Source organism: Lasiosphaeria miniovina, assembly GCF_030549165.1.
Source record: "Lasiosphaeria miniovina strain SMH2392-1A chromosome Unknown B0T26scaffold_1, whole genome shotgun sequence".
In the NCBI taxonomy this organism is placed as follows: Eukaryota; Fungi; Ascomycota; class Sordariomycetes; order Sordariales; family Lasiosphaeriaceae; genus Lasiosphaeria; species Lasiosphaeria miniovina.
In genome coordinates, this window is record NW_026848220.1 from 7,428,077 (window position 1) to 7,447,340 (window position 19,264).

The following is a 19,264-nucleotide window of genomic DNA, read 5'->3' on the forward strand; positions in this document are numbered from 1 at the left end:
CTGGCCTGTTGGGGCAGGGGATTGTCATCGGCCTTACGCAGCCGATCTGCATGGAAGAGGTTTGTGCCTTTGACATAGGGCGGAATATCCAGCACAAAGCTATATCCTCGTTCCTCCACGATCGTCCACGGTCCTGCCCACTGTGAATCCAACTTCGTACTCGGGGCCTCTGTCCTCATGCCCTTCTTGCTCACGTATACCAAGTCTCCGATAGTGAAGTCAACGGGACGTCGCTTCTTATTCGCTTGGATGGCTTGGGCTGCTTGAGCTTCTAAGGCATTCTTCCTTGCTAGGTCTTGCACCGCTTTGGTCTGGGTGACGAGCTGCAATGCTTTCTTTTGCGGGTCGGTCGAGGTATCGAGGTCTAGGATATCAATAGAGAGGGGGTTCCGTGGGGTGGCTCCCAACGCGACCTTTAACGGGGCCATGCCGATGCTCGAATGCCAGGACACATTATGGGCGAAGTCGAGTGCCGGTAGGTACTCGCTCCATGTGTCTTGGTACTTGGTGAGGTACGGCCTCAGTCGTTGGTCTAGATCCGCGTTGGTGATCTCCACGGCGCCTTGCGTCTGTGGGTGGCGAGAGCTGCCGTGCCGGTGTTTAGTCCCGGTCAGCTTATTAATCGTTTCCAGAAACTCCGAGACAAACGGTCCTGCATTATCGCTAATCCAGACCGCCGGGATACCAAAGAAACGGTATACCTTATGGAAGTAGCGCTTCGCCAGATCCGGTGCGGTATCGTTCTTGTGTCCAGGGAGCGTAGCCATTATCTTACTGAACTTGCAAATAAAGGCCCAAACGTAGTCGTAGCCGTGACGATCCTTCGGCATATCTTTCCCGTCAACGACTACCTGGCTCCAGACTTCACTCGGCACATCCAGAGGGTGCAGGAGGCCCGGGGTCTTATCATGACGGGTCTTGTTCCTCTGGCAGCTTCGGCAGTTCTTAATATACCTCTTGACATCCTGTCGGAGGGTGCTCCACCAAAAGTCTTTCTTGAGGAACGCGATAGTCTTGTTTTGGCCTGGGTGTGCAAAGATAGGTGGCTCGTGGGCTTCTCGGATTAGGGCCGTTCGTAGATAGACCGCTCCGTCGGACGTGACTTCCGGTACCACGAGACGACCGTTATCCACGCCCAGACTCTGCTTCTCGTTTTCCTCTTGGATCAGGTCCACCAAGTCAGCACCGCGAGGCATATCCGGACTCACTAACGCTCTGGAGATAGGCGCTAGGACTGGTTGGATACGTTCTGCTGGGATCAGAGGGAACGTTCGATCTTCCTCCTCTCGTGCCTTAACCGTAGGCGAGTCAACGGTCTTACGTGATAGAGCGTCGGCAACCACGTTTTCTCGTCCAGGGCGGTACTGGAAGGTGATGTCAAACTGGCCTAGGAAGTCGGACCATCGGACCTGACGGGTGGACAGCAACCGCTTGGTAGACCAGTAGATCAAGGCTTTATGATCCGTGACTACGAAGAACTCCTGGCCGAGAAGAGAAGGTTCGTTATCCTTGAGACAGTTGACTACGGCGAGCAACTCTTGATCCTGGATCGGATACGCGCGTTCGGCCGGAGTCATGTTCTTGGACGAGTAGCCCACGGGTCTCCAGACTCCGTCGGGCTGTTGTTGCATGATCACGCCTCCAGTGGCGTTGCGTGAAGAATCCGTTTCCACTCGCGTCGGGCGGCCGGGGACGAAGAAGGCGAGGACTGGGGCCTCGGTGGCCAGCTTCTTCAGTTTCTCAAAGGCCGCTTGTTGCTCGGGTCCCATTACAAATTCACTACCTTTCCTCAATAGCTTGGACAGGGGCTCGGCGGCATCGCTAGAGTGGTGGCAGAAGACTCGGACATAGTTGCACAAGCCCAAAAAGGACTTGACGGCGCGTATCGAACGTAGGTCCTCAAACTTCCAGCTCTGGATGGCCTTGATCTTCTCTGGGTCGATACGTACGCCTTTCCCAGCTTCGAGAACTAACCCTAGGTAGTCAATGACTTCCACGTCAAAGCTAGACTTCTTGATGTCTCCCTGTAGACCAGCCTTATACAAACGATAGATGGCCTCCTCTACGTGTGCGAAGTGTGGCTCGTTCTCCTGAGTATAGATGAGAACGTCGTCGGCGTAGGCGCTGGCAAAGTTGTCTAGGAGCTCGTTCAGCTGAGCGTTGATGAAGGCTTGCCACCAAGCAGGGCCGACCTTGAGTCCAAAGGGTAGGACTTTCCACTGGAAGGTTCCTTGACGGGTCTTGAAGGCCGTCAAGAATCTTGAGTCGGGGTGGACTAGTAGACGATTAAAAGCTCGGATAATATCGATCTTGGTCAGGCGGCGGGCGTTACGGCAGTTGGAAAGCGTTCCTTGGATATCGGGTGCGAGGAACTGGCGTCCTTTCAGGAACTGGTTGACCCATCGGTAATCCACACAGAAACGTTTCTCCTCGGTACCCTTCTTTGGTACAAATAGCGTCGAAGCGGCTGTCTCCTCCATACAGGGTTCCACGAATCCAATCCGTAGAAGCTCGTCTACCGTCTCTTTTTCCAGAGGGAGAAGGTGACCGGGTGTATAGAACCTCTTGGGCTTCCCTTCCAAAGGTCGCTCCAAGTCTAGGGTCACGTCGAACCCTTCACGGCTCGGCGGTAGCTCGGTCGAAGCTTTCTTGGAGAAGAAGCCTTCAAGATGGGCGAGCTCGTTTGGGAGTTTCTCGCGAACTCTCTTGACGTGTTCGGGATCTTCGCCGGCAGGGAAAGGAATTGGCTGTCCGTCGTGGGTCTGCCAGTTTGGACGAGGCGCAACGACGTTCAAAGAAATAGGTGTATCCGGCATATTCTGTCGAGACCATCTGGGCTGCCGGGGGTCATTTTCCACTTGCCTATAGAGAGCTGCCACGTTGACTACGGGGGACTTGTCCTGGTCTCTGGGGCTAGAAAGGGTGATGGGCGCCACAACTGGCTTTATCGTTCTCCAAGGGCGCTGGATAATCTTGGTGACCCTCGCTTGCCTTTCGTCCTCAGCTATTAAGCGGTCGCGACGTACCGCATCTGCCTGAGCCTGTACGTCGAGCGAACCAGTCTGGCATGGAATAGCAATGGTGGGCGAATACTTGGCGAGCGCTGGTAGATCTTGAGGCCAGATTATGGTTCGCGTGGCGGGAAAAAGGCCAACGCGATATTTGATGAACCATTCTTGTCCGATGATTACATCGTCGGCAGTGGGGATGATGAGGAACTTCTGTCGTGGGAATCTCCGTCCGTCGAGTTCTAGGGAGAGACGGATCTGGTGGGTGGCTTTGGCGGCGAGTACCCCATTAAAGTCATTGAGGCGGATGGGCTTGGAGAGTTGTTCTTGAACGGCGCCTAGTAGCTTTACGGCCTTACTGGCCATCTTCGGGGTCATTGACAAATAGATATCTGCTCCGGTATCACAAAGAGCTTTGGTTTTGAGGCTAATTCCTTCCAATTGGAGTTGAATAGGGAATAGGAAGGTTTTTGATCCAGACGATCTGCTCACTTTAGCTAGTCGTGGTATACGGACTGTCGAGGAGACTTCCGACAGTCCTAGTAGTTTTCCGATTCGTCAGAGGACGAGGATGACTGCTCCGGGGAGGTAGGAGGATCCTGGTCAAGGTCTAGCATCATCTTGGCCATAGTCTTCCTCTCGGGGCAGTCACGGGCGAAGTGACCTTCCTTACGGCAGATGAAACACGTATCGTCTTTCCCTCCATCCTTCTTAGCCTCGGGAACTTTGGTTGTAGCTGGCCGGGAAGTCGGCTTCTCAAACCGGGACTCCCTAACATAGGTCCGTTCGCTGTGAGTGGTTGGCAAACGTGTCCGGCGATCCCTCTTCTCTTGTTTGCGCTCTTGGTTCTCCTCCCAAGCGCGCTGGTGGGCTAGAGCAGCATCCGCGACGCTACCAGCAAAAGCCTCATAGGAGATTGTCGGGTTCTTTGAGTCTCCCAAGAGTCGGGGGTCAAGCCGAGCGGGAATACGCTCATAGAGTAGGGTCTTGCGCTCCGACTTAGCAACATTAGCCTTATCCGCCAAGCTATTGACTAATCCAATGTATGAATGGATAGTCACGTCCTTATTCGCCGGATCATACTTGAGCTTGGCTAGCTCGGCCCTGGCTTTCGTGGCTTGGTTGTCATCATGGTAGACAGTCGACAACGTAGCTACCATCTCGGCGACGTTGCGGAAGGGCATCTCCTGAGAGCTGTACCGACTCTCCAGCAGGTCGTTCGGGGATCCCTCCGTAAGAGAGTTCAGAACCGCCATGCGGCTACGTTCTGTCTTGAAAGTGGCATCGTCTTCTACAAACTTGTCGGCCACCTTGATGATCCACTTATCGAAGGTTCCGTCAACACCCTTGAAAACTCCAGGGTCGACACCGGCCTTGCGAGCCTTCCGGTCGAAGGTTTGGTTGGCGGCGTGCTGGTCCTGACCGTAGGGCTTGAAAGCGGGAAGGGCGGCGAAGCCAATGGGTGTGAAGCTGTCCCCACTGAAAGCGCTCTCAGCGGGGGTGACAGTTCGGGCCCGGCGATTGACGCCGTCGGCGGTGCGGGCGGCTGCCTCCGCCCTGAGTTCTGCCACTTGGGCAAGCAGAACTCGGTAATCCTCGGCGCTCGGGGCGCCATCGTCACCCGATACTCTACGGGTTTCGTTTCCCGTCATATTGTCTATCGGGGTGTCGACTTCTATACTGGTGACTGGCTCGTTTGGCTCTGTGTCGCGTTGCTGTGGAGCGGGCTTAGCAAGCTCTATGCTCGAGGGGGTTGCTATGACTTCTTCGTCAGACTCTTCGGTCTTCAAGTTCGCTTCCTCCTGGGTCCGTTCGCTTAGCTCTTTCGGCTGGGGGAGGCGTTCGGATTGGCGTATCGGTGGTCCGTAATCTTTCTTCTTGGGCATCGACGCTGTGGTGTTTGGGGGTTTCTGTGACCTGGTTTATCGTCGTGCACAGCCGACGTAGTGGGTTGCTTGTGGGGTTTTGACGTATTTATTGATCGCTGGCCAGCGATGAGAATTGAGAGTTTAGAATTGTGTCACGGCCGGCTTGGAATGAGGGCGGAACTCCTCTATGGGGCGCTATGGACGAAGATTCTAAACTACAGAGAAAAGGGAAAAGAAGCAAAAGCCTCCCCTCGCGAGATTCTTCCAGGACGCGTCTCAAGGTGGGGCTCTGGCCGAGCTTCCATTGGTCAGTCGGGTGGATCCACCCGACTGGCGTCTGATTAGTCAGAGCGTCTGGGAGGTCTGGAGGACCAGGCCCTCACACCCCCCATCCACACCACCCCGGAAGACCCGGGCAACCCGGAACGACCTCTTCAATACACCTCAAGGTAGTCACGACGTCCGCAGGCAACAGGGCTTAGCCAAGACGGCCACTAGTCCCCGAGATAGGGTCGTCAGGACTATGTTGACGAAGGTAGGGAGGGCACTTGATCAGAAGAATACGGAAATCGCTGCTTTGAAGGCAAAAAACGACTTCTTAGCCAACGAGTTGGAATCCAAAAAACCCTATTCACGTAAAAGGGTCAAAATAGACGCCAACGACAGATTTGCTACTATTGACGAAATTGACGAGGCTCAAAAAGCTAGTCAAAAGCCTCCCAAGAAGAGATCCAAGAAGACCAAGTCCAGGCCTGCACACTTGGTCCAGGAAGCTGAAGAAATTATCGCCCGTGGGCTTGAGCAATATAGGGCGATTGACGAGGACTAGAATGTACTTTTTTCTATAGAATTTGGCCTACAATTGAGTATTTTGACGATTCTTGTGGTGGGCGGTGATGGTGGTGGGCGATTGCAAAGGGGGGCGATTGCATAAGTGGGTCGCCCTGTCTAATAGAATTACCTGCTACCTGCCACGATTACGGCAATCCGCGTAATTAAGGATGATCCGTCGAGGGCCTCGGAACGACCGGAATTGGTCGATATCCTTCTCAACGCCGCAGGTATGGCAAACTTTGCGGGCAGCCGCCTCCGCCGCGTCCGCTATAGATACCGAATAACCTGGCCATAATAGGCAAAACGGTACTATAGAGGAAAGGAGGTTAGCTACGAAGAGCGGGTAGATTGTACGGTTCGTCGAAGGTACTACGGTACGAATAATTATTGGAAAAAGAAAAGCAATTGTGGGGTGGGCGAGGAAATTCGATGCGGGGTTGAAGGGCAATTCGCGTAGTCACGTGCGCAAGCCCACCTTTGCGCACACGCCAGAAAGCATTTAAACGCTTATATCTCAGCCAATTTCCCTTATACTATGAATCGGGCTTTAGATTCAAAATTTCCGTAGAGTTATGCACATAATGATACCGGTTGCATCAATTTTGGAAAGTGTGCTGACCGAATGGCAGATAGGCACGTGATAGGGGCTGCCCCTGCCCATATTGATGTGACTGAGATATCGGGTCCGCTTTTCCACATAGGTTAGCCAATCCGGAAAGGCGATAAGGCGTTTATCAATTTCACATAGTAATTTTTTCAGAGTTTCGCAGTAATATTTTCCTCCGGACAGGATTATTTATTTATCTTATATGCGTGAGTTGTGGATGGGCTTGAGTTGTGGGTGGGTAATAGTAACTTGATTAGGTGTATCCGATTAATAGTGGGTCTAGACTCTGGTAAAAAAAAGTCGCTGGCTCTGATAACTAAGATCGTGATTAGTGGCTTATCTATGGGAGAGCGGACGGGATCCCGAGTTTTCCACTATCCATGGCCGTATGTGCTGGTACGTACGGTAATTCATGCATATACAGGGAGGGGGCAGACGCTGTAAAATTCGCAATGCCATTACCGCAACCTCCATGCTTCATCATCGCCGACAACAGCCACGAGCTCAATCCTGGTATAGTATTTGTTGCCTAGCACGGTAGAGCGGCCTCCTTCTCTTGCCTTTAGCCATATCTCAAGACGGGCCCAATTTCTGCCCCCTTCGACTTCGCTGAGGCTGAGCCGGTCCTTACAGGTGGTTGCCCATTCGGCAGCTCACCCAGGCACTTAATTCGGGTTTGGCTTTGTATCTTTGTTGCTGCATACGCGCTTCGTCGGCGTGGCGGCTCTCTTCCTTCAATTGCAATTCCTGTCCTTCCACTCCTCCTTCTCCATCGTATCAATCACCGCCAGCATGATGCATTACCATCCCATGCCGGCAGCGCCTCGTACCAGTCGCAGGAGGGCACGAGGCCGGCCATGACTCCCTCGGGCGCGGTCGTGTCCTGGGGTGTTAATAGGGTGTAGGTCAGGCAGGCCCTTTGTCGAAAGAGTACGCAGGTAGTTTCTGACAGCAGCGCCAGCATGCGGATCTCGTGTGTACCTGTTTCTAGGGGTGCTGTTGGCTAGGGCGTTGAGATCTAGTGTAGAACGGGCAGTGAGACGTCAGTGGTCCCTTGACCATTAACGTCTTCTTCCTCACTAGGTAGTAGGTACGAAGTGCCGCTATGTGTCAGACGCAACAGCACTTTTAGGATTGTGTGCACCAGAGTGAATTGCTTGTATTCTCCTCGTCCAGTCTTTCCACAAAAGACTCTCTCTTATACTTCCTTATGTGGCAATTACATGACGAATCCCAGTGGCGAAGATTACGCATCGTAGGTTCCAGCACCTTCTAGGCCATTCCATCTGACACTATGTTTATCTTTTCGTCAAGTGCATAGACGGCAATGGAAGCCTAATTCTGATGTCTAGCAACGGCCCGGTACCGAATCATGAACTGCCCGACGCCATGGTTGTAGGATAGACTGCTGGTGCTGTTGCTAGAAAGGCCGGAGTACTTGTCGGTTTCTAGGAGGTGGTGGTGGCGGCGGCGGCGTGGGTAAGGTTAGGTTTTTTTTGCGGCACAAATGCGGGCATTGATGGGATGAACTCTAGACTGCCCGAAGCCCTAACTGGTTACCCCAGATACCTGCCCGTATTAGTGTAATGCTGGACGGGTTGGTAGGTACTAGGCGGTAATAAATAAGGTACGGATACCTAGGTACGGATACCTAGGTAAGTATTACGGATACATGTTGGTGCTAAGCCTCAGCGCACCTCCCACCCCCACACCTCCTTTTTTCCCCGCAGGAAAAGAGGAGACGAAAACAAAGTGGGAAAAGGAACGCCTTTGTTTACCAGACGTTACAGTACAAACTAGTCTACGTGTCTTTTGACTTCCTTCTGTTCATTCTTCTTTTCTTTTTCGTTTTTGCGGCCGACTAGGCTACCTGGCTAATTTAGTTTACGAAGGTCAAAGAAAAGGGAAGCATACATTTAAATCACTGTCAATTTTCGGAGGAAAGTGATTAAATTGACTCTCGGAAACAAGCACATGCCGGGGAGTCCTTTTACAACATACCCAAGGGGGGGGTAATAAAAAAGAGCGTCTATTCTAGGATTCTAGTAGGGTAGCTTGAGACCTGCCGTATGCTTGTTGGGGGACCTGAAAAATTTGTTTATGGGGGTTTGTTTCCTGGTTGGAGGGAGGTGGTGTTGAAGGGAAGAAAAAGGGAAGAAAGAAAAAAAAAGGAGGGGGGGGGGGCATTCAACTCTTTATCTCTCACAGTGGTCCAGCCTCTACGACTACCGTGAAAATGGCCCTCCCGGAAACTGAAGTTGACTGGCGATATCAGCCCGGTGCACCTCGCGTGCCTTTTCGGCCAAAGCCTCAGCCATGACAGCAAAATTGCCATTGCATCGGACAGAAGTCCAAAATGCGTCTCTACCAAGGCCGTGGGGGCCCAGGAAGTAGGCTTGTGAGAAATCAATGTAAAAGACTCTGCCGTCGGAGTTCCTGATGATGACATTTTGCGGCTGGCAGTCTCCCAAAAGCACGCCGTAGTTGTTGATGGCGGCCGCGCCGTCAATCGCGTTCTGGGCGATGCGAGCCAAGTCAGCGACGGCATACTCCCTCGCGTTATTGAGTAGACGTTCGCCAGAAAGGCCATTGATGAGTTCGATTAGGATACCCTGGGCCTGGAATTCTGGTCTCGCCGAGGCACTGGGTCCCAGTAAAGAAGAGATCTGATGAGAGATGGAGGCATACAGGCGGGGGACGGTCGCACCTTGAAGGGACGCGAGCTGTTGGTAAGCCTGGACTTCGGTTCTGAAGTAGCGTTGGGCCTGGTCGTGGACAGCGGCCTCGAATACGCAGTGCGGCGGGCAATTGGGATTCCCATCATTGACGGCGTCTTCGTACAAGTCGCCGGCGCTAGGGGGGAAGTTGCCGGTGGTTCGCTGGCGATCAATATCTTGCAGGACATGCTGTGAATGGCTCGAGGCGACAAAACTCGCCCAGCGGGCTTCGTCCTGTGTGGTGTGGGGAATTGGCCGGTTGCCGCGGCACCGGGACTGGGGTCCAAAGCGGCGGTCGAACATCTTGAGGACCGCGTGCCCACCTGACGGGAGCTGGACGATCATTGTCGGAGACATGGTGATGGGGAAGGCCCTCAATATCCTCACCGTCAGCTGGGCAGAGACTAGCCCTTGCCAAGGCGGGTACGTGGCCGTGACGAATAGCGACAGTGTGTGGCCATCGCGGTAAGGGTTGCTGGTGGCCACGGGGGGGGCCGACCTTATCGCGCGAAGTAGGTCAGACACCAGACACCGAGGAACGGTAAGCGATGGGGAAGTGCCGTCGCGGCGACTTACATGGCGTCTGTTGGCACGGTAGGTGGATCCTGGAGAGGCGGAGATGACGGTGTTGAACCTAAACTCGCCATTTTTAGAGCGGGATTGTGTCATGCATCCACAGCTATCTGTATGCATGTGCATGCATGCACATGCACATGCATGCCCGTATGGTAGTGCGTGCGCGGGTGCATCAATGGGAGGAAAGGACGTTTGGAAGGAAGAAACGGATGCGTATCCGAAGGTGGGGAGGGATCGGGACCGTACTTGAGTTTGCAAGATGCAGAGAAGTGGGGGAGGGGAGGGGAGGGGAGGGTTTGGTCGAATCGATTGGGGGATCGATCGTCCAAGATTACAGAAAATGTGCTCCGTACATACCTTACAGTAGTGTAATGTACTACTAGTACTCCGTACTTGTACAGTACGAACACCTACGTTGTGTAAGGCGCTTGAATCAGCAGAACGGAGTAGAAGCCAACAAACCGCTGCTCAATACGGAGGAGGCTAGAAGACGCACAAAAAAAAGAACACAATGAGAAGAAAAGAAGAAAGAAGGGAAACAAAGGCAAAACCTACGGGCTGTTATATGCACTTTGTCTCGGCGGCGTCGAGGAAAGCCTTACATTGCATTTTAAGTTGTCGTTTGCGGCTTTAATTTATTACCGATATTACTTTCTCTCACTCTCAGGTACCGAGCACGTTAGGTCTCTTTGCCGAGGCCCTTTGCCAAGCTTGCCAGGTACCTAATGTAAGGTACTGCTCCGTATGTACCTTAGTTTGTAGCTAAGATAGATGCGTTGCTGCGGTATCCGTATTTGGAAACTATTCCTCTCCCGTGGGGATCCGTATTGGGAAATTATTCCTCTCCCATGTCTAGTGTACGCATTAGTGTAGCCTGGAAGTGGTGCCGGCCGATTGATTACTTATCGTGAAATGGTATTCCGTATACTTGGTATGAACACGTAATAGCGCGCCCCCCCTTCCCCCTTCCCCCTTGGTCGGCCGCCCTTACTTGGCGGAGGGGAGCGTAAGCTCATCCGCCTCTCGTGAGACTCTCACCTGCTCGAGAGTTGCGATTGGCATCTGAGCCTATCTCTGGTGCAAAGGCCCACACCGGGCCCCCTGAGCCTCTCTCGTGGGTCCGGGTACCTGGCAGGCCGTTGACGATCAGTAATCATTCAAGAAATAGACTTTCGGGGAATAGACCAATACCGGCATCCAAGGAACCCGTTTCGGCCTTTGTTAGCCTATAAATAACTGGGTGGGGGGACGTTCAGGCTTTGTGTACCTGGCTAGGGGGCGGTGGCGCAACTCGTCAGGGGAAACACAAAATACACCAGAAAGAAAAGGACCCTCATACGAATGGTGTGACTCGGTTTTACGGTTGGCCGTACGTACCCTGGTAAAGGGAGGTGGACCATGACAACGGAATTTGACCAAGATATTTACTGTAGGTACTAAGTTAGGTGGGGGGGTAAGCGAACACTACTGATTTAGAACATTCTGTATAAGCAGGAGTCCCAACTAACCATCCAACAAAAGAAAGGGTGATCTTTTTATTTACAAAACTTCAATACAATCTTTGATATCCTCTGAATCATCCGCTTCTTCCGCATCTTCTAAAACCTCTGCTGCACGCCCTACAGCTCTCTGGGCCTCACGAATAGTCTGAATATTCGCAAAGGTGGTATTTGGATCTTCTTCAACCTTCTTCTTCTTTCTGGCTCTTATTGATTCGAGAGTGTGTTCTAGACCTTCAATCTTTCGCTTCCTAATAGCCAGTTCAAAGGCCTGTTCATCCAAAGCCTTACCAATCTTTCTGAGGAAGAGCTTATCCGCTGGCATTGCTTTGATGATGCGTGCGAACTTCTTTGCCTGCTCAACGTAATCACGTGCCTTTCTAGGAGTCCTCCACTGCACCCGATCGTCTCCATAATCCTCCAGGATTGGCATACGGAGTGTGCGAACCTCTGGGGTAACTATAGTAGTTCTTAAGGGGCGTGAAGTATTAGAATTCTTGAGGAGGAGTGGGCTTCTTAGCGGTTTGTTGACATTCAAGGGCCAAAGGCCTGATGCCTTCCATCCTGACTTAGCATTACTCTTAGTAATTGCCTCTGTGCGTGAAATCTGGTAGCATTCCAGAAACGCACGTTTTCCGGCTACAGAAGAGTCGTCAAAGGCGTTAGCAAGAAGGTCCTCAAGCCGTCTGCGATAAAGTCGTTTTAGGGGGCCAAATATGGCCAAATCTAGGGGTTGGAGGACATGGGAAGTATGGGGAGGCAGATAAATAATGTGAATATTGTTTGTGAATGCCTCCCACATATAATCGGCAGTTGTGTGGCTGCCATGGCCATCAATAATAAGGAGTCGTTTCTCAGAGGAGTTTGCTGGCTTGGTGAGAGGAATGAACACATTTTTTAACCATTTGAGGCTTGTCTCATCGGTAGTCCATCCTTTCTCAGTTGCTGTAAAGAACCAATCCTGAAATGGCTTCATATCCAAAGGAAACCATTGTTGTTGAACGCTTTTCCCCTTAAAAATGACCAAAGGAGGAAGGCAACGGCCAGCTGCTGAGATGCATTCGACAAAAGTGGTCCAAGTGCGGGTTCCAGGCTGTTTTTTTTGAAGCGCCTTAAAGGCACGGCTTCCAATGACAAGGCCGTTGGTTCCTCTGCCTTCCATAATACCAGATTCGTCCTTGTTCCAGCGATTCTCTGGCTTAATCGCCTTGATAGCTAGTGTTTAGAAATGGTTGAACCAAGGTCGAATTGTTGACTCTGTAGCGCAGTTGACGCGGACCGAATCGACTCTCTTGGCCCTCTGAGTCTTCAAAATTCGATTGCGGTTAAGAAAGGCACGGCACCACCCCTTTCCAAGTGGTAAGGAGTCCCCCCTTTCAGCTAGAATACGGCGTGCAAGCTCCCTGATCTGTGCATGTGTAGGGGGCAATCCTAAATCTTGTTGAAGAAGAATCCATTCGACTAAACGATCCTCTTGGGTCTGTGTAAGCCTTTGCTCATCTTGATGAGCAAAATTTCGAGGTAGGGAGCCATGTAGACGGCCATAAAGGGTGGAGGGTGGAACGTTCCATTTTCGCGCGACTTTGCGTAATCGATGTGTTCTGACGGCTTCCTCGCAAGCCTTGCGGAGGTCTTCTTCTGTATATGAAACCATTGTCAAGAGAAGAATAAAACGAATTGAAGATGAAGAGAATTGGAAAAGAATTGGTTGAGTTATGGGCTTTTTATATAAGAGGGTTGGTTGTGTTCCTCGCTTATCTAGAATGTTCTGGATCAGTGGCGTTCGCTTACTCCCCCACCTAACTTATGGTGGGGGTTGGTTATACGCAGTAGTTGCTGTTACCCAGAGTACCAGGCAACAGGTATCTGTTTTGGCCTGCTCGCGTAACGGCGCACAGTTACAGGTACCGATGCCAAAAAGGTCCCTCCCTCTCATGTCATGGCATGGATCCCGGTTCTCTTCCGGGGTGGAGCTAATACCGTGAAACAAAACAAACCTGGTGAGGCTCATGAGCCGCATTAGTGAGCTCTTTCGTAGCCACGAGCCCGGCTCCTCTCCTCTCTGCGACGAAGCCAACACAGTGAGGCCCGTATTCTTGAGCTGCCTGAGCCCCTCCACGGCCACGCGTCTGACTCTCTTCTTCGACGAACCTAGCACGGTGAGACTCGAGAGCGGCGTGTCTTTCTCTGGCCCCCGGGCCCCCGAGAATCCGGCTCCACTCCTGCGATGAAGCCAACAAGATGAGACTCGTAAGCCACATGAGCTGCTCCGTGGCCTTGAGTCTGACTCCCCTCTCCTCCGTGACAAAACCAACAGGGTGATGAGACTCGGGAGCCGCATGTGCCTTTCTCTGCCCCCCCGAGCTGGCTTACTCCTGTAGCAAGATGGGACTCGTGAACACATGAGCTCCTCCATTAGGACGGATATTACTCTCTTCCGGGGGCCATGAACGACTCATCTTGACTGTTCATCTCTATAAGAGGAGTGGTTTCCAACGCCAGACCATGCATCGAAATTTACTCTTTACCCTTCACTCTTCATCCAGTACGCCTACCTACCTTTACCTAGTTGTTCAATAACCGGCCCATCATGTCATACACCATAGATATCACCAGACGTCAGCGAGATGCGATGCTGGTCTACCTTGAACATGCGAACCCGAGAACCATAACTGGTACCTTCTCAGCAGGCTGGACTTCATGCCATGGCGAAACGCGCTCTAGATCAAACTTGACCTTCCACATCGGCCTCAATTACAACAGTGGGACCCGTCTTTACCAGACTTGTATCCAGGCCACCGAGCGAAACGGCAGTCGACCCGCCGTAAATGGCACACTTATTGATTGGGAGACTCAGCCCCACCCGTCGTACGTACTAAGAAGATATCAGGACCTCTACCTGCCCGGCCGGTCCTTAGATCCCGCAGCTGGCGGCAACGGCGGCGGTGGCGGCGGCGGCAACGGCGGCAACGGCGGCGGCAACGGCGGCGGCAACGGCGGCGGCAACGGCGGCGGCAACGGCGGTAACAATAACAACCCGAATCGGGCGTTCTACCCCCACAGGTCCGGCTACTGGTATTATTTTGATGAGGAAACCGGGGAAAGGAAGTGGGTCGATGCCAATAGGCGTCCGGTCAACTACGAAGCCGCCGACCTCCCGTTGCCTCTTGTGATCGTTTTCGAGAAGGAGGACAAGACCAGTAGCTACTACATCCGCTCCAGCACGACCAAGGACGGTATCGTCACGTCTGAGCATGTTGCTGTCAAGGTTGAGACGGCCGCCGACGACGCCAAAGCGAAGTACCATTACAGCTGGAACTTTGCCATGATTGGCGGGGTGAAAACGGTTGTTGCCTATGGCCCCAACCTGAAGGAAAGGAAGAGTGCGGCTGCTTCTGCTGCTCCTGCTGCTGCTGCTGCTGCTGCTGCTGCTGAACATGACAAGAAGAGCGACCCGAAAGCCACGGGCAAGGCTGCTCCTGCGGCAGCCCCGCCCGCCGCGAGAGCCCCCCTCGGCGTCGTGGACCGCAATGCTGTCAGCAATCCTAAACCGCCCGCGGCGAAGACCGCTTCGGCAGCTGTCTCTACTCCCTTGCCGCCAGCCCACAATGTTAATACGGCCAGCCACTAACACCCCACCACCTTTTCCTCTCGGGGTGCCTGGTGCCGTGCTCCCTATTACAACGAGCAGGTGCCGGTCACCTCCGTTGCTTCGTTGTGTTACATGAGCTAGGTATAGAGAGCTGGGAGATTAGCAGATCGCAGGTCGATTGGGGAGTGGTGGCACACCTTGGCAGGTACCTGGATAGATGGCGGGCAAATCTGTGTAGGAGAGAGAGGACACTTTTTGTGGGGCAGGTCCCCGACGATGGTCTTGATGCGAGCATCAGGACGCGGAGTTTTGCTTGCGGGGAGAATATGCTAGATGGTGGTTTAGTCCGGCACCAGCGCCATCTACTAGTATGTCTGTTTGTCTGTCAAGCCGGCGGGTCCGGAATAGACACTACGCCTTGGGAGAGATTCTAAAAAGAAAAGGCAGAAATAAAATTAGTTTCTGTCTCTGCGTGTGTTCTTTTTAAGTTACTTCTTGTGTGTTTGGAATGCCTAGAAATCTATCTCTAGGGTGTTAAGGTCGGCTATGAACAGCTGGTTGACATGTCGAGGAGGCTGCGGTATGTTACGGCAGGGCCAAAACCCGCTGGTTGGGCGCATCGGTTTTAGGCTTTGTGGCTCGTGCACTCTTGCAGGAGCTCCACTCCCCACCAATGCCCTAGCACATGACCTTACACGTGATCCCTAGCGCCCACGACTATTTCCCTACGGCCGCTCTCGATTCCTTCCTTCTTTCTTTCCTTAACTTTAGATTCTACGAATACAACCCGGTAAATGCAGCCTTGTCTCATTCGATCGACTGTGCGGTGATACGGTAGGCTTTATTTACTTAAGCCCTGAGTGGTCGTCATTGTCACGGCAGGTGCCAGACAGGTGGTAAGAGCTGGCAAGCCCCGACCAGACATCCTGGTTTAGGATGTGGTCAGTGCATAACCTCACCAACTCAACCTATTTCTCTGCGCCCCGCGCAGCCTTTGGAACTTTCTTTCCTTTTTCTTTCCTTAGCTTTAGATTCTACGAATACAGCGACCATATTGCAGCCCTGTCTCAAATTAGTTGACTGTGCGGTGACAGCTTACAAACTAACGACGACCGTTCATGAGACTACCAAAAAAGGGGCATGAAACGGACGAAAATCTCATGTCATCTCTTCCCCTCTCCCCCAATTCCAATCTCAATTCCCCTCTTCCCTCACTTTACTTTCAATTCCCTACAACCCAAGAGTTTCGTCGCTCTATAAAACTCATTAGATATATTTATCTTCTCTGGGCCTCACGATGGTAAAAAACCGAGTCAGGCGTCCAGGCCAAAGGCCCACAAGCGGGCTACCATCACAGCCAACACGTCGTTTCGCGAATGACCTCGAGTCGCAGAGAGAGCTGGATAAAGAGAACGAAGAGTCAATCCGACAACAACCGTTGAGCGATAGAAGCTCTATTTCTAAGAAAACGGAATTAAGCCGATATAATTCTTAGATTGAATAGACGGAGTAAGGGGTGCTCGGATTGTGTTTTTACTCCTCTATCTTTCTAATTACTAATAATATATAGGTACTTCGAGCGTATCGCACAACTCGATCCGAAGGAGGTCATTCTTGATCTTTGTAGAGACCCCGCTAGTAAAGAAAGAGCCGTAGTTCAGGTTAAAAAGTTTCTCCAGTACTACGTTCAGAAATCTGAAGCAGAACGCTCCTCCCTTGGACCAACCGAGACGGAATTTTCTCTAACAATCACAAGCGCCTGCACCGTATTCGAGAAGCTGAAGAGTATAACTAGGTACGCGGACAGTCATATTTTGCATGATATGAGGCGAAATGATCCTGCCCATGCGATGTAATGGACCTTGGCCACATTCTATTTCAACCTCAAGAACCCGGCTCGAATGAGTGGCCCGATATATGATATATACTTGGTATGTTTCATAATCTTTAGCTCGCTAATTAGGATGCTAATCGGTATCGTGATAATTATAGTGGACGGTGCAATACTTGGTACCCGAGTTTAATCTTGCCCGTGAACAACTATTCGATAAGCTCGAGGCAACTAGCGGTGATGTACGACACATTCTGGCGACGGCCTGGACGGATGCCGTTCAAGCCGAACCTAATACTCGACTCAATTTCTACATGACTCTTATATTATGCGGTATTACCGGTTTCAGACCTGGATGCCTTGTTAAGATATTTTACAAGCAGACAGAGCTGTGGGCTATACGGGATCCAGAGAATCCACACAACACCAAAATTATTACCCGTAATTATTACCCTATCTCACAATAAAAAAAAGACCGGTTTACTGCAAAAGCAGCAGGATGATACGTAAGCAAACTTACCGGCCCTCTCCAGAAGACTTTCCAATAACCTTTCTAATATCGAGTTCTGCGTAGCCTTTGTGTTGGAATAGCGATACTGGTGACCGCACACTAGCAGGGAGGAAGCAGAGATCGCGCGAGTACGCACGTGCAAGTAGGCACGTGCGGCGCGCGGACCTCTCACACACACACACAAAAACCCCGGTCGCACGCAGAACCTACCTTAGTTCCGCAGAGAGAGAGAGGGAGGATAGACACAACATTACCCCCGGTAGATCTACCAACCCTTCGACCTGTAGGATCCCTACGTAGTTTGAGTACCACGAACACTTTGTGCCAGACCAATCCATTTATTTATTAAGTTATATTATGGCGCGGGCATTGAGTAAGAATGCATTTGAAGTAGATTATAAATCTGCGGCTGAGCTATTTGTTACGATCCTGGTTCAAAGGTGCAGTGGGCGTTGCCCGCTTGCGACAGATTAGCTGGAGTGGCATTTAGGGCGGGGCTCTCGGCGAAGTGGATGCAGCCAATCAGGGAACGCTCAGTATGATCAGTACGCCCAGTCGGCTCAGTTGGCCTGGGAGCGTACTGAGCATACGGAGCGCACTGAGCAAGACGGCTGCAGCCAATCAGGGAGCGCTCAGTATGGTCAGTACGCTCGATCGGCTCAGTTGGCCTGGGAGCGCACTGAGCATACGGAGCGCACTGAGCACATAGGATAAGGATTCTAATTGGTTGTCATAGTTCTAATAGGAGCTGGCAGAACGCTCCCCCTGGGAGAACGGTTCTGCAGCTATCAATGCATCTGGTTAAGCATACATTGGTTGTGTGTTGAAAGCCTTTCTTTCGCAATCTGTGCACGATACTCCTTGTCTCCTGTCATCTCCTACCTGCCGTCCAGACCCCCACAATCCCAGGCCGGGCCTAGCTCCGTGGACCTGTTGTCCAGATTGTAACATTATGAATAGTGGCAAGATTGAGTGGTAACGTAGGTGGCGGGAGCTAACCAATCAGGTTGTGGTAGCTTCTAGGTTCTTCCTTTATTATTAATCCATATTTTGTGATACTGTGAAATACTGCTTTGCTGTGTCGTGGTTGTGTCAGGAAGGAGCGCCGCAGGCTCAGCGCTGCAGGCTAAGAGCGCTGCAGGCACTGGGGGTCTTACGGGGCTTGCCTGCTAGAAATCTAACAATTAGACCATGAACATCGAAATATAGAATTATCACGAGAATTTGTTTTAGTGGTAGGATAGCTATCAATCCGTTGTGGGTGGTCCGTACGGTACCTTCAACTTTCTAGCCATCTCCCCCGCTAAAATAGGCCACTTTCCTCTTCAACCTCGTAATATAACCAACTTCAGTCAATCGCACGTACGATTTATCGCTTTCTAGCTATAAATAGATACGCCGAATACTTTACGATTATTACCCTATTAATCTCTACTAATATATACTAAGAACGCCTGTTTCTCGAGCCGCCGCGATGGCTACGGTGGGGTCTCTCAACCGCAGCCCCCACGGCCCGATGCGCCAAATCCAGGCGGCCGTGGCCAGCCTCCCGACGGCCCGATCCTACCTAAAGAGACCCCGAACGACCGGATTCCTCCTGATAACCAGCACTTTATGAGGGCTCCTAAAATGCCTCAGCCACCCATTCCTTCGAGCGAAGCGAGGGCAGGCCGCCGTAGGCGCCGCCGCAAGCTCCGTTCAGCTGACCCCTTCCTGATTAGTCAGGTAACCTATTTTACCTCAACAAACCACTCCCTGCCATTGCCGTTCTCGTAATACACGTCACTCTAGATTGCCCCTGTCGCCCAGTTAGTCTTGTCGTCGAAAAGGAGCCCACTTTGAAGAAGTTGCCTAGGCCGAGAAACGAAGGCGTGATCTTGATGATGGGGACATCGTTTGATTAACCACGGTGACTACCTATCAGTAACCACATCCTTGTCGCTACGCGCAGCGCTGCGCCGAACAGCGCTTTTGGAATCGTGAACTTACGTCGCTAACAAGCTGAGAGTAATAGAAGGCGTTGATTGGTGTGGAGATGAGGTTCGTTCCGGGCGGGAAGTAGATGAGTGTGCCTTTGACGGAGGACGATGGACAGTTCGCGCCGCAGTTGCCACCGTATGCGATGGCTGCATTGATGGCCGCTGTGTCATCCTTCACACTGTCACCTTTGGCGCCGCCTGCAAACAAGGGGTTGGTCACATCACGAAAAACCTACCGATGG

At 52.0% G+C, this 19,264-nt stretch overlaps 2 protein-coding genes across 2 annotated transcripts; one reads left to right on the forward strand and one right to left on the reverse strand.

Moving 5' to 3' along the window:
• Positions 1-8,542: 8,542 nt before the first annotated feature.
• Positions 8,543-9,681, reverse strand: B0T26DRAFT_671328 (uncharacterized protein; the record flags this gene model as incomplete). Its single annotated transcript, XM_060439307.1, has 2 exons — positions 8,543-9,533; positions 9,611-9,681. 2 exons carry the CDS (start codon positions 9,679-9,681, stop codon positions 8,543-8,545), a joined length of 1,062 nt encoding a protein of 353 aa, XP_060304022.1.
• Positions 9,682-13,699: 4,018 nt separating this feature from the next.
• On the forward strand, positions 13,700-14,740 carry B0T26DRAFT_746965 (uncharacterized protein; the record flags this gene model as incomplete). The annotated part of the gene is made up of 1 exon (XM_060444771.1): positions 13,700-14,740. The coding sequence occupies one exon, from the start codon at positions 13,700-13,702 to the stop codon at positions 14,738-14,740; it is 1,041 nt and encodes a 346-aa protein (XP_060304023.1).
• Positions 14,741-19,264: the final 4,524 nt, after the last annotated feature.